Source organism: Ovis aries, chromosome 24, assembly GCF_016772045.2.
Source record: "Ovis aries strain OAR_USU_Benz2616 breed Rambouillet chromosome 24, ARS-UI_Ramb_v3.0, whole genome shotgun sequence".
NCBI classification, from domain to species: domain Eukaryota; kingdom Metazoa; phylum Chordata; class Mammalia; order Artiodactyla; family Bovidae; genus Ovis; species Ovis aries.
Genome location: NC_056077.1, coordinates 981640 through 996816, shown reverse-complemented (window position 1 = coordinate 996816; position 15177 = coordinate 981640). Strand labels below are relative to the sequence as shown.

Below are 15177 nucleotides of genomic sequence, written 5' to 3'. Positions count from 1 at the left end.
GTACCCCGGGAGGAGCACAGGAAGCCGGCGGGCAGCTCACCTCCTCCAGGCGCTCGATGTTGGCCTTCAGGCAGGGCGTGCAGGACCTCAGCTCGCTGTTCTCCTCGTCCAGCTGCTGCAGCCTGGGCACAAGAACTAGGCTGGGACCCACGGAGCTGTCCCCGACCGCCACACACGCCCACACAGGGGCCAGAGCTCCTCACAAGCCAGGAAGGCGTCCACACCTCAGGTGTGGGGAAGCCTCACGTTTACAGAAAAGCTGTCACCACCGAGCGAGTCCCTGGACCCTGAGCCCCTAGCGGGTCCTCGTGGCGTCTGCTAGTCCTTGTGGCGTCCGTCACACTCACACCGGAAACACGGGTGACCAAGCCACGGCCTCAGCCCTGGCGCCTCTTCCCGTCGGGTCCCCGCACCGCAACGCCATCACGGCTCCTCTGTCCCCTCGGGGCTGCGGCATCTCTGGGCTTCCCCGCTCTTCGTGACCTTGACGTTCTGAGCAGGCCTGGCCCTGTGTGTGGTGGATGCCCCTCAGGCTGGGCTCGTCTGGGGTCCTCCGGTGACTGGACAGGCTGTGGGTCTGGGAAGAGCCCCACAGAGCGGGGTGCCCTTCACATCCCGCGTGACATTGACCTGGACCACTGGGTGGTGTCTCCTTGGTCAGGTTCTGCTTTTCCCGTCTGTCCTCTGTCTTCTGGTCACGGGCCCCATCCAGGCTCCAGGGACCCCCAAGGGGGCTTCTCTGAGTGTTGTTTGGGCTCCTCATGGGCTCAGCCTCAGAGGCTCTTGCTCTGCCCCAGCTCTGCCTACCCAGAGCTCATGATGCACCACTGCTCCAGTGCCTCCCCGCCTCTGCTGCTTTTTCTCTGGCCCAGCCACACGCCCACTCTTCTCCCAGGAGCCCTCATGCCCCTGAACCCCCAGGGCTGCAGGTCCAGGCACAAGGAGCTGCTGCTGACTGAGGTACATGGGGCAGCCAGTGACCCAAGTGCTGTCTCGCTCTGAGGGCCTCTCGAGGCCCCATCCACCTTTGGCCCCAGCTGCTGCCTGTTCGACCAGCAGGATGGCCTGCCCTTGGCACCCACAGGCCAGTGCACAGGGCCCCACGGAGAGGCTCTCCCGAAGTCCACTGACCCCACTGTGCCGAGGTCCAGCAAGAAGGCTGTCCCTGGTGCTGGCGCAGCAGGTCTGCCCCCGGGAGGCCTCTGTCCAGGGAGACCCCAGCACCTCTCTGCGTGCAGCCCCTCCTGCCGCCCACCACTATGAAAATGTGTCCAAATGTTATCTTCCAGCCTTAAGAGCTGGACATAAACACATGCCTAAGGGCCTGGAGTCATGAATCGCTGCTACCTGCTGAAGGCTGAAGGTGGGGCCGTTCAGTCACAAAGACGCTAATTCTGCAGGAGGACAGCGGGAACCCTCGTTAGGGACCCCATAGCTGACCAGCAGCCTGTGGGCATTTAGGTTCTTTGCCAGTTTTGAGATGCATGTGTCCCCATGCGTGGACACCTCAGACTAAGTTCCTGGTCCCCTCTTACGCCTTTGTGGGCATGTGTGTGGAGCCTGCTCCCCTTTCCTAACTGTTTAAGGCTCGTGCCTGCAGGGGAGCCCAGGGTAATGTTCTCAAGTTGCCTTAAAGAAAGATGGTGACTTTGATTTGGTTGCTATAACATCCTCATGAGAAAGATTAGAGGAGCTGACGTCCAGGTGGTGTCTGTCTTTGATCCTGACAATCGTTTCCTTCACAGGGTTTTCTTCACGAAGGTTTTCCCGCTGTTCCTAGGGTCAACTTTGTTCCTAGGCATCGTGCCCTGGGGTGAAGGGCTGTGCACTGACCGCGCAGCTGTCTCTCTTCCTCATCACTGTCCACCCGCCCCGCTGGTCCTGTCTCCCCTCCCCAACCTGCCCACCCCTCCCCCACCCACCTCCCCTCCCCCATCCCCACCTCCCCTCCCCCATCCTCCATCCCCCCTCCCCCCTCCCCACCTCCCCTCCCCCATCCTCCATCACCCCTCCCCCCCTCCCCCCTCCCCACCTCCCCTCCCCCATCCTCCATTGCCCCTTCCTGCTGCCTCTCCTCCCCTCTCCCCACCTTCCCCTCCCCCGCCACCTGGCCTGCAGGTTCTCAATCTCGATGCTCTTCTCCCGTTCCATCTTGCACAGGAGCTCCTTCTGCTTGCGGGTCTCCTCCAGAACCATCTCGCAGGCTCTCAGCTCCTGCTCCTTGAGCTGCTCCTCCAGGGCATTGGCTCTGCGGGCAGAGGGCGAGAGACCGTCCTGAGACGCTGCGCCCAGATCTGGAGAGTGGCCCTGCCCAGAGGAGGGACAGGCAGGCCCGGAGGGTCCCCCACAGCCACAGCTCTCATCAAGGGCGGTTCTGAAGCAGGAGATGTGTCCCCCGAGGAGCCCCACCCTACACTGAGGGTGCCTGGGCTTCAGACCCCGGCACAGTCCTGACAGCAGGGACAGTCCCCACTGTTCTCGGGGGTCCTCACCCCCACCCCGGCCTGCACCCACAGTAGCCGCCAGCTTGCTGGGTGTGATTGGGAGACCCTCTCGGGACAAGCCCACCATGTGCCTGGCCCCGGGCACCTCATCCTACTACTCCAGATTGGGGATGTGGTTCACAGACTGCCCCCCACAAGGTCAGATGCAAAGGCAGGTGTTGCAAGAGTGTGGCAGATGCGAAGACGGATGTCGCAAGAACTCAGGGGCAGGCGGAATGTCTGGACCCCAGACGAGCCCAGCCTGAGGGGCATCCACCACACACAGGGCCAGGCCTGCTCAGAACGTCAAGGTCACGAAGAGCGGGGAAGCCCAGAGATGCCGCAGCCCGAGGGGACAGAGGAGCCGTGATGGCGTTGCGGTGCGGGGACCCGACGGGAAGGGGCGCCGGGGCTGAGGCCGTGGCTTGGTCGCCCGTGTTTCCGGTGTGAGTGTGACGGACGCCACAAGGACTAGCAGACGCCACGAGGACCCGCTAGGGGCTCAGGGTCCAGGGACTCGCTCGGTGGTGACAGCTTTTCTGTAAACGTGAGGCTTCCCCACACCTGCGGTGTGGACGCCTTCCTGGCTTGTGAGGAGCTCTGGCCCCTGTGTGGGCGTGTGTGGCGGTCGGGGACAGCTCCGTGGGTCCCAGCCTAGTTCTTGTGCCCAGGCTGCAGCAGCTGGACGAGGAGAACAGCGAGCTGAGGTCCTGCACGCCCTGCCTGAAGGCCAACATCGAGCGCCTGGAGGAGGTGAGCTGCCCGCCGGCTTCCTGTGCTCCTCCCGGGGTACCTGCAGGCCGCTGGGACCTGAGACAGGGTCTCCAAGGTGAGGGAGCCACCCGGTTGGTGGTGACATGAGGCCCCTGGGCTGAGGGAGCCAGGACAGGCGGGGCCTGGCCCTTCCTTTGCTTCCCAGACCACCACGTCTACTTGCAGGAGACCTCCCAGAGATGGGCACCCGGGGACGGCTGGGCTGGCGTGCCCCCAGCTGCCCTGCACACGGGGCTTCTCATCTGCCTTTTGGTGCCTGCGCCCAAGAGTGCAAAATAGGCTGAAGACCACAAGACCACCGGAAAGCTCTCATATAAAACATCCAGAGCAAACAGGAAAAACGACCCAGAGGAGATACACGTCTTGTGGGAGACGCTGCACCTGTCACCCTCAGAGGCTAGAGAAACTGCATCCACGAAACAGCAGCTGTCGCAGGAGCGACACACAAGAGGCAGCCCTTAGCAATTAAAACTCCACCCAGCCGAATTCTGAATTCAAAAGAGGAACTGAGAGAAAAAAGCTAAGAATCATCATTCAGTAAGAAAGAACGAGAAAGTCAGGGAACAGGAAAGGAAAGGAGAACGGTTCAGAAGGTCTAACACCTGACTGACAGCAGCGCAGACGGACTATGGACCTTGGGAGAAAACGGGAGAAACTGCAGAGTCAGGAACTATCCTCCTGAAGCTGAGGGAGCCCCTTTCCAGATTTAAGGGCTAGAACCTCCTGCCCCAGCTCAGGAGTCGACACGAAGCCCTCCCAGCACCGAGGGAGGGAGCAGGACCCACAGAGCTGTGAGCCCAGCGGCGTCAGGGCCCTGCTCACAGACGGACAGACTGCAGCAGAGCAGGCTGCCCCGGGCCGGCTCCCAGGGGAATCCCAGACTCAGCCACCCGTCGGTGGCGGCGGGGGGCGGGGGGCACGGTGCTGGGGGGCACAAAGCCTTTTTCAGATACATGAGGCCTTAGGGAGCCGGGCTCCTATGCCTTGAGCAGGGCCTCTGTTTAGAAACCAAGTGGGCGAAGACGCGGAATCTAGAGAATAAGAAACCAGATGTGGGGGATGCAGGTGTAACTTGTCACGTGCAGGAAAAAAGGCCGTGGGGGTCACAGGTTGGGAACCGCAAGCAGCCCCAGGAGCGCAGGCCGAGGGGACTCAAGCAAAACCTGGAGGAGCGGCCCAGCAGCTGGACACGGCAGGCCAGGGGCTGGCGGGCACGGCAGGGCAGGGCGGGCTTTTCCCCAGCCTGTGGGTGACTGATTAACGCCCATCAGGCTAGAAGGCCTGCCCGTCATCTGACAGCTGTCTGGCCGCCCTCCCACTCTCCCTGGCGGCCCCCACCCACGGCCCAGCACTGTCTCTGAACCCCGAGTCTCGGTCTCCTAGTCCAGGGGGGGGGTCTCAGACCTGATACAATCCTGCATCAGGACAGGTTCTTGGAATGGGGGCACACGCCAGACACCCCCAGATGGGAAGCCCAGCTAGGTGTTCCGAGGGCACAGTGTGGCCCTGGCTGCTCTTGAGGGGCCCTCTGTTGCCCTTTCCCTGGGGAGAGCCTTGCTCACCCCACCAGCACCCAGAGAGACAGCCCCCAGCAGTTGGATGGGGGGTGGCGCCTAGAGAACCTGAGGGGAGAACCACCAGGGGGCAGATCACACCCCGTAGGCTGCAAGAGATCTGCATCCTGTGCTCACCTGTGTCCCTGCCCTCACCTGTGTGCTCTGTGCTCACCTGTGTGCCCTGCCCTCACCTGTGTGCTCTGTGCTCACCTGTGTGCCCTGCCCTCACCTGTGTGCTCTGTGCTCACCTGTGTCCCTGCCTTCACCTGTGCTCATCTGTGCACCTGCCCTCACCTGCGTCCCTGCCCTCACCTGTGTGCCCTGTGCTCACCTGTGTCCCTGCCCTCAGCTGTGTGCCCTGTGCTCACCTGTGTGCCCTGCCCTCACCTGTGTGCTGTGCTCACCTGTGTCCCTGCCCTCACCTGTGTGCTGTGCTCACCTGCGTCCCTGTCCTCACCTGTGTGCCCTGTGCTCACCTGCATCCCTGTCCTCACCTGTGTGCCCTGTGCTCACCTGCGTCCCTGCCCTCACCTGTGTGCTGTGCTCACCTGTGTCCCTGTCCTCACCTGTGTGCCCTGTGCTCACCTGCGTCCCTGCCCTCACCTGTGTGCTGTGCTCACCTGTGTCCCTGCCCTCACCTGTGTGCTGTGCTCACCTGTGTGCCCTGTGCTCACCTGTGTCCCTGCCCTCACCTGTGTGCCCTGTGCTCACCTGTGTGCCCTGTGCTCACCTGTGTGCCCTGTGCTCACCTGCGTCCCTGCCCTCACCTGTGTGCCCTGTGCTCACCTGTGTGCTGTGCTCACCTGTGTCCCTGCCCTCACCTGTGTGCCCTGCCCTCACCTGTGTGCCCTGTGCTCAGCTGTGTCCCTGCCCTCAGCTGTGTGCCCTGTGCTCACCTGCGTCCCTGCCCTCACCTGTGTGCTGTGCTCACCTGTGTCCCTGCCCTCACCTGTGTGCTGTGCTCACCTGTGTCCCTGCCCTCAGCTGTGTGCCCTGTGCTCACCTGTGTCCCTGCCCTCACCTGTGTGCCCTGTGCTCACCTGTGTCCGTCCTCACCTGTGTGCTGTGCTCACCTGTGTCCCTGCCTTCACCTGTGCTCATCTGTGCACCTGCGCTCACCTGTGTGCCCTGTGCTCACCTGCGTCCCTGCCCTCACCTGCGTCCCTGTCCTCACCTGCGTCCCTGTCCTCACCTGTGTGCCCTGTGCTCACCTGCGTCCCTGCCCTCACCTGTGCACCAGCTGGAGGTTCTCCTGCCGCAGCCGGCTGTGCTGCTCCCCGTTGGCAGCTGTGTCCTTTTCCAGTTCCGACACCCGCTTCTCCAGGAAGACGACCTGGGGAATGAGATGGTGGCTTGAGAACAAGGGGCTGGGAGAGTGCGTGCCCCAGGCAGATGGTCCTGGAGGCCACACCCACCAGGCTGGAGAGCCGTGAGCACCAGTGAGGGCGGGCTGCACACGGTGCCCTCAGGTCTCTGAGGGTGAGGCCTCCAGGGTGGGCAGGGCACTGCTCTGCAAGGGCAGTGCGTGCACAGAAAGGCCCAGGGTTGGCCGTGCCCGCCTCAGGGAGCCAGGCACACTCAGCAGGTGGTGAGAGGTGTGACGACCAGACCACCAGACTGGAGAGAAGGGAAGGCTCGGCAGAGCTGAGATGCTCTAGAGGGCAGGTCCAGGAGGAGGGTGGACAGGGAGGTGGGGGGAGGAGGGTGGAGGGGGAGGCAGGTGGACAGGGAGGAGGGTGGACACGGAGGCGGGCGGACGGGGAGGCGGGGGGAGGAGGGTGGACAGGTAGGCGGGGAGGAGGCAGGGCTGTGATGTCACCTGGCCCCTGCACGTCCCAGAGCCCTGAGCCTCGTGACCTCGGCCAGAGGGAGGCTGCCCCTCCCCTAGGAACCTCTCCTGAGCAGCAGATTCCACCCACAGCCTGGCTCGGGGCCCTGGCTCCGGGATCGCCACAGCCACCCCCCAGCAGCTCTCCATGAACAGGTGTCCCTTTCCTGTTCACCTGAGGCTGCCGACTCTGACAGTGCCCGCCGGAGACCAGCAGGGCTGCTGGGGGTCTGCTCAGCCCCCACAGTGCCAGCCCACTGTGCTCTGCACACCTCGCCCAACACACCCGCCAGCCCTGCCACCAGTCCAGGGCCCACCTTGTCGGCGATGTCCTCGTCCACGCCCTCCACGGGACCCGGAGGAGAGTCCTGCAGGGCCTCCATGGTCAGGGCCCCCGACTGCTGCAGGTGCCTGTGGAGGAGAAACGACAGGCCCGTCCAGAGGTCCTGCAGCGGGGCGAGGAGAGCAGAGAAGGGGAGCGACCACGCAGCCGGGCCTGTGCACATGAGCAAGCCCGGGACCGTGCAGAGGCACAGCCTAGGGGCAGCGGGCTGGTCTCCACAGGAGGGCCTTCCGGCAGGACGCCACAGCCAAGCGCCGGGCAAGCGGAGGCCTCACAGGCCCGGGCTCCTCCTCTGCCAGCTTCTGGACCGGGTACTTTGTACCCGGGCAATAAAACAGGACGTCACCCCTCTCGGCAATATGAAAGAATCTCACGTCCCCCGAGCCGGTGAAACGTGCTCAGGGTCGTCTGGGGGCACACCGGGCCTTCGGCGTCCTCTCTGTGCCTGACTTGCAGGCACACCACTGGGGGCAGCCACGGGGCCCAGGCGCAGGGCTCCGGAGGCCGAGCAGGCCCGCGGCTCTGACACACGAGAGATTCAGCACAGTGTGACCCCGAGGAGGCCAGGCACCCCTACTGTGCCAGGGCACGGGCTCCCGCAGGCGGTCACACAGCTAAGGACACAGCATGGAGAGCCCATTCAGTAAAACGCTGTTAGAAAGTGTGTTTCTAACGCACACTAATGAAGGAAGAGCTTCCTTCATCAAGCATATGAAGGAAGCTCTTATCTCCTTTTCAGTACTGACCAAGCTTCTACGTTCTTTCCATCTTTTTCCAGAAGCATTCTCAGGGGAACAAAAAAGAAGCGCATCTTTGTGCCCAGGGGCCTCGAGCCCGACGGTGCCCTGGGGGGCATATTGGCGTGGTGCTGTGGATTTCACTGACCCCGCAGGGCCGGGAGGAAGGCATCAGCTCCTACTGGACCACTCCATGTCCGCGCCCACAGCAGGACCTGGACACGAGCTCCTGGCCCAGAGACCATCCCGAGGAGGGGCCATGCCTGGGCCAACACCTGACCCTGACCTCAGACTGGGGCCTGACTCTGGCTTGGGGGTGTGTGGCCGAGTGCGGAGCCATCTCAGTAAGGCCAAGGGTCCTCATGTGGGGGTGGGAGCTTCTTTATTTAAGCCCGTCCTCACTGAGGAGGCCCAGCACAAGAAGGGACCAGGTGCCCGATTCACCCAAAGGAGGCAGGTCAGGTGGAGCCCTAGACACGACCGGACCCCAGAGCCGCCTGCACGCGGGGACCACAGCCAGGTAGAGGGAGTGACAGCAGGCGTGCTGACTTCCTCAGGAGGCCAGGGGAAGTTATGGAGGCAGCAGACTAGAACTGCACGCGTGTGTGTGTGTGCGCACGCACGGCAAACTACGCACACCCGCAGGCCGGGCTTTCTCACACAAGGGCACTCACGTGGGAGGGCCAGTCCTCAGAGCAGCACCACAGGCCAGCCTCAGGGGTGCGGCCCGGGGCCCAGGCGCCCGGGCCTGACGCAGGGCTGGGAGGACGGGACTCAGGCGGCACGTCCCGCCTGCGGCAGGTGTTTGGGTGAAAGGCGGGGTGAGCACGGCGAGGTGGCCCCCACCCCCCAAGCCCTCAGCCCTCAGGGTACAGGGAAAGGAAAACAAGCAATCCACAGCCTCAGGGACGAACGGGGGGAAAGCACATGGCACCGAAGATCAGACATTCAGGGACTACACGCTGGAGGAGAGGCCCTCCAGCGCCTGAGGGGCCACAGAGAGGAGCGCAGTGGGGGGCCTGCCCCCAGCAAGCGCACGACTGGGGACCAGGGCCTCCCAACAGGCGGCACCTGACCTGTGACCTGCCTGAGGCGCACTGGTCCCAGCACACACTGGCCTGGGGGCCCACCGGCTGTGAGCCAGAGGCCTCCAGCAGGAGGCAGCGCTCAAAGAGGGGCAGGTGGGAGCGCCGGGCAGAGGCCACCAGCAGGCGCTCCGGGGGCGGGGAGCAGGGGACACCGCAGACCGACATCCCAGAGAGGCCAGCAGTCGGCCTTCCACTCCGCCAGCCTAATTAACCTGGAAAGGGGTGCAAAGACTCCCCAAAGACGCCTGAGCGTCAGGGAAGGGGAGCGCTCCTAGGAGCTCCCAGAAGGGAGACATGGTCACCAAGAGACCCAGAGAGCACTGTGCCGGACCCTCCGCAGCAGTGCTGGGGCTAGCGCCTCAAGAGCAGCGCCTTCCAAGCCGCGAAAGGGAAGCCACTTCTGATGTGAGGTCTGCACGGAGCCAGACCACAGGGGCGAGGCACCTGGCAAGGGCGCAACCGTCTATTTTCTGGGCACCCCCTTCTCAAGAAGCTACAGAAAGATGTGCCGGACAGAAAACAGAGATTAAAAAGGGAAGAAGGGCCCGGAGGCGAGACAAGCTGACACCCCAGACAGACACGCAGCCTGCATGGCACGGGCGCGCAGGGCCAGGGCTCCGGGGCCGTCCAGGCAGGAGACGACACGAACAAAGAAACGTCAAGGCAATCAGTGTCTCCAGGAGAAGCAACACGCTTCTCGGAAAGGACATCCAGTGACCACGTCACAAGCTTCCCTGTGGAGAAGGCTGGCCCCAGACACGCCTGGCGGAGGGGGAGCGTCCACACGTCCCCAGCCCTTAGTGCAGCTCCGAGACCGAAGAGCGAGGGACAGTCCCGACGCGCGATGTTCCCAAACTCGTCCACCTCGCCGGGGGGAGACGGCGCGGCAGAAGGGGTGCAGCCTTGAAGGAGGTGGATCCAGACACAGGCTGCAGCTTCGGGGGCCCCCCGACCCTGCCCAGCCCTCAGGTGGCAAAGACTCGACCCAACTGGAGGGAGGCGAGGGCTCCCACCAGGGACCCCCTGCCACACACCCAGGTCCCCACCCACCGCTGGAGTGAGTCCTTTTACAGCCCACCCTTCAAGCCGTTTTCAACCCCAAACCGTGAGAAGTGACTTTCAAAAGTTTTCTTGGAAAGGCGCAGTGAGCAGGCATACGTTCCAGAAGGGCTCCTACCTTGCCACCTTCTTGCTGGACAGCCGCTTCGTTGGACTGCAGAATGAAAACAGGAAAGTGGAGTCAGGGGACAGACAGGGAGGACGAGAGGAAGCAGGAAGTGCTGGCGAGGCAGACGGGGTGGGGGCGCGTCACAGGCATGCACACCCGCGCCCCCAGCCGCGCCATGCAGGAAAGGCTGGCTCCCAGCTCAGCAGAAACTCAGGGACACAGGGACAACTTCAGGGCCCGGCGAGGCCCCCGTGCGTCACGTGGTCCTAGCTGGCGCAAAAGTCTAAGATGGAGTCACCGCTGGACCGTTAGGGCGGGACCCAGAGGGGCCACGCAGGGTCCGAGCCATCAGCCGGGGGCACGTCCCGGTGCTGCAGGGCTGCGCCGCGCTCCCGAGGCCCAGCCGCAGAGGCCCACGTGCACACGAGGTTCAGCCGTAGGTTTCGCTCCAGCGCAGGTACTGCGCACCCTCGGCCCTGGCCGCCCGGAAACCCAGACAGCGTTCCTGCACCATCCGTGGCAGGCATGCCGGCTCCAGGCCGCCTGCCTCATGGGGCTATCTGTAGTGGCGGAAGGGCCAGCTGACCGCACCTCCTGCCTCTGGTGCTCCTGGGTTCCACGTCCCAGTTTACCTGCTAAACCATCGCTGGGCTCTGAGGAGGCACCAGCCACCTCTCAGAGAACAGCGAGGTCTGAGAAGAGACGTGCCCCCGGCCCAGGCCTGTGACGCTGCAGAAGCACAGGGACCCAAGGTGGGGCCTGCTTCCCAGGGCCCATCTGCATGAGCCGCACTGCGGTGGACTCAGGCCCTGGTGGCCGCCCCCTGGCAGCTCCGTGGTGGAGTTGCTCTGGTGAGAGCCCCCTACCCGCCAGCAACAGCATTCCTTCAGGGGGAGATGTCCAGCGAGTCTGGAAGGTGTGGCCCCAGGCCAAGTGGCTCTCCTCCCTGCCCTCTTCTCCTCCCTGCCAACCCCTGGCCCCATGAGAACTGATCACTCTTTATCATACTTCCCATTCAGCTTACTAAGTGGTCCCCTCTCCTGACTGAAGAAGTGTCAGCTCAGGACAGACCGCTGTCCAGCCGACTCCTCCCCTCGGGCCCACAGCACCTACACCTCTGGATAAAGCCGACTCCCCAATGTCACGCAATGAACTATTTCACAGAGGCGCCAGGAACATGGCAAGTACATGGCAACTGTGTTCTGAGGGTCCGGAGGTAGAAATCACGCCTGACATCGAACCTGTTGGACACTGGACCGAGTCACCTTTCACAACCACCAGATCCGCTCACCCTGAGACAGTTCCATGGATGCCGAGGGCAAGCCTCTCCTGGAGCAGGTATGAGGGGAGGTTCCCACCTGACAGCTGTGTCCCGATCGTAATAAAGGCTTTGATGGCATGGTAACCCTCTCATCAGCGCCTTTCATAGGGGACAGGTGGCGAAATGGACGTGAGACCCCCCTAGATTTGCTGGCTGGACGTAGCCACGCCCCACTCTAGTCTTTGCCCCACAAAGCCTCGCAGAAGTGACTGTGGCTGCCCTGTGGCAGGCCCTCAACGTGGAAAAGACCACCTCCGTGTCAAGAGACTTCAAGAGCAAGAGAACTAAGACGCACATATGTCCTCAAGTTCACTCTCAAACACAGAGACGGCCGGGCCCCGCTCGGGAAGCACAAATGACCTCCCCAGCCGGGCGGGCGGCCTGCCCAAGGCGTGCATGGAGCACTGGGCCGAGCACGAGGGGTAGAGGGGGCGGGCAGGTCTCTGAGCCCCCTTGTCCCCTGAAGCCCCTCACTGGGCACCTCCAGTTCCTCCTCAGTGCTGCCGGGGCCCAGCCTCCCTGTGAAGCTGCCCACCAGCCCTGTCCCTCACTTGACTGGGCGCTGGCTAGACCCGGCTGAGTGGGGCAGGAGGATGCGCATGACGGGCTGTTCTCAAGGGTCCACCAGGCAGGCTGAGGGGCCGATGGCAGGCCCAGGGGACATGGACACGTGGCACCATCAGGATGGTTCACATTCTACACGACTCCCGCAGGTCAAGGCCCCCTCCTCCAGGAAGTCCCCTGGGAGTCCACAGCAGAACAGCACTGGATGGTCCCGCACCTCCTCTGCGGGACGGGACTGTGGGGTGTGTGGCGTGAGGGCTCATCGCTCCATGCAACAAGCTAGAGCGCCAACCTAACGGACACGCTGACGCACGCCAACTGCCCAAGCTGTTTCCTGCAACTGGAGGCTATGAGGAGCCAGGGGCCGCCCCTGGGACTCGGACTTGGGGGTGGGCGGCATTAGGCCAAGAGGGGAGCGGATGAGAAGGGCGATGGGCGAGGAGCAGCACACGCACGTGGGCGGCAGAGAGCCGACCCTGAGAGCCGCTCCTGTTTGCACCCAGACCTAGGTCCCTTCAGGTTTCTGTGCCGCCACTGAAAGCGTCTTTTGGTGAAATGCAAAGAGCACGTCCTCCTAAGAGCAGGCTCTCCTCCGTGCGCTGCGGTCCGCAGGGAGGGCAGGGCGGGGGACAGGGCGGTGGCATGCACACGGGGCAGCAGGCCGGGCAAGAACATGCAGGGCCGGGCGGAGGCGAGGCTGCGGCCCGCAGGCCCGCTTGAGGGAGCCCCTGGCACTCGGGCGGCACCTGGGAAGGGCGGCGGGCACTGCGGGCCGGCGGGCTCTCCTGCGCCCGGGACAGACTGCAGGCCAGGCACCGTGGGTTACCTATTATTCTCGAGGTCGTTCAGGCGAGCAGAGAGGTCCTCCAGGCGGTTGATCTGCCTGTGGCACTGGCTGCAGTAAAACTCAAAGGCCTCGTCAGTGAGGATGCTGTGCAGCTTGGTGCTGAGTGGGTCGGCGCTGGAGGGGCGAGAGGTGTGTCTTCAGGAGGGACCGGGCCGGGGCTGGGCAGGGTGCCAGCAGGAGGCCTCTGCTCATGGTACAGAGGCCCTCGCCCCACCTATGGGACCGCAACACCCCGTGTGGCGGCCAGAGTGCTTCCCGGTCAGAAGCTTCGCCAAGAAGCCAGCGTTGTGACACCCGCGACCCCCACCTGAAACATGTCCATGTGAGTGCGGAGCACACAGCCGGCGCCTCACTTCCCGCCCTGTGGCCACAGCAGTGACTGTCTAGGGAGCGCCACAGCCGGGGCTGCGAGGAGGATGTCCCATAAAAACTCAGAATCGTTACTGCCCCAGGAACTAAGCACAGGGGCCTTCAGGGCAGCGGGAAGTGCGGCCACGGCTTGCGGCCACGAGGAGGACCCCAGGAAAGCGAAAGGGAGACATCAACTGAAGCACAGATGGCACCCCGCAGACGAAGCCGAGGATGCGGGCGGGCATGGAACCAGTGGAGGCATGTGCGTGGGGGGCCTCGGCCAGGCCCTCGGGCCACGCCAGCAGAGCGCACCCCTCTTGGCACGCCCAAGTCCACAACCTCCACTGTGGGCACGGGCGGAGAACCCCCAGAACCAGGAGCAGGGGGACAGGGGGCTGACGGGGGTGGGCACAGGGGTGGGTGCTTCCTCCAGGGCCTCCTGACGCCCGGAGAGGAAGCAGAGCTGGGAGGAGCCCACCGGTGAGCCCAGGGCTGGCCTGCCAGATGCCACAGCTCAGTGTATTCAAGGCCAAACCTCGCCATTTGGGGATGCCAGGTCATTATAGGAAATGAATCCCAACAGCAGTCTGTGACGCAAACACCTCTCTCAGAGGCTGGTCAAAGGACACAAGCATCCAGCTACAAGAGAAGCACAGTCTGAAGACACGCGGGAAAACACGGAGAAACAGAGAGCTCCGAGAGGAGGCCAGCCTCGGAGCTACTGCAGCCTCATCTGCGGCCGGGCACAGCAAAAGGAGCCACTGGAAGTTTCTGTTTCCAGTGCAAGTAGAAGTGACATTTACTCTACACTGTAGTCTAAAGTATCACGTCTAAAAAAAAAATGCAGGGTCTTCCTGGACGCCCAGCTCCCTCTGCAGGGGCACAGGTTCAATCCCTGGTCGGGGAACTGAGATTCCAAATGCCATGTGGTGCAGCCAAAAAAATGTACAATGTGCATACCTTAACTGAAAAACACTTTATTGCTAAAAAATGCTCACCGCCACCTGCGCCTTTAGGGAGATGCAACTGTTCACAACAGTCACGTCGCAGGTTGCCGATCCCAGACTCCCACCGTGACCATAATCATACCAGAGGTTTGGAATGCTGGGAATTTCCAAACTGTGACACAGAGATCGATGGAAGCACTGCCCTGGGGAAAGCGCGGGAGGGTTTCCACAGGCCTTCAGGGTGTGCAGAGCGCGAAGGGGCGTGTAGGGCGAGGCCCGCCAGCACAGCCAGACTCGGAGAGCTGAGCAGGACGCCAGCGCTCACTCACACAGGACAGGCCACACACACCACACGCCACACACGCAACACACGACACACACAACACGTGAGATACGCAACACGCAACACACATACAACACGCATGACAACACGTGCAACACACCAACACCACGCGCGACACAGAGAACACAGGCAACACACACAGAACAGGCCACACATACACCACACGTCACACACATACCACACACGTCACACACAATATACGTGACACACAACAGGCCCCCCCCACAGAACACATCACACACACAACACACGCAACACACAGAGAACACACACAACAGACACAGAACAGACCACACACACCACACGCACAGAACACGTGACACACAGAACAGTCCACACACACCACACACGACACACACAGAGAACACACGTGACACACAGAGAACAGGCCACACACATCACACACGACACACACACAACAGGCCACACAGAGAGAACACATCACATACAGAACACACGCGACACACAGAGAACCCATGCAACACACATAGAACACACGTGACAGAGAACAGTCCACATACACCACACATCACACACATAGAACACACGTGACACAGAACAGGACACACACACCAGCCACATCACACACAGAGAACACACATCACACACGCAACACACAGAACAGGCCACACACATGCACACCACACATCACACACCACACACATCACATACCACACGCAACACAGAGAAAATACATGCCACACACAGAACATGCCACACACAGAGAGAACACATCACACACAGAGAACACACATCACACACCCAGAACAGGCCACACACACACCACCCACTGTGCCCCCTGCAGCCGTGGTCCCCACCACAGAGGG

At 62.7% G+C, this 15177-nt stretch overlaps 1 protein-coding gene across 1 annotated transcript in view; it reads right to left on the bottom strand.

Moving 5' to 3' along the window:
• RAB11FIP3 (RAB11 family interacting protein 3) overlaps window positions 1-15177 on the bottom strand; it is a 59109-nt gene that overhangs the window by 2330 nt on the left and 41602 nt on the right. Inside the window, exons 6-10 of the mRNA XM_042239861.1 lie at window positions 9987-10022; window positions 6959-7052; window positions 6043-6146; window positions 2108-2248; window positions 41-122 (exon numbers count right to left, since the gene is read on the bottom strand). Of these exons, the coding sequence (XP_042095795.1) occupies window positions 41-122; window positions 2108-2248; window positions 6043-6146; window positions 6959-7052; window positions 9987-10022 (457 nt within the window). The remainder of the gene's footprint in view (window positions 1-40; window positions 123-2107; window positions 2249-6042; window positions 6147-6958; window positions 7053-9986; window positions 10023-15177) is intronic.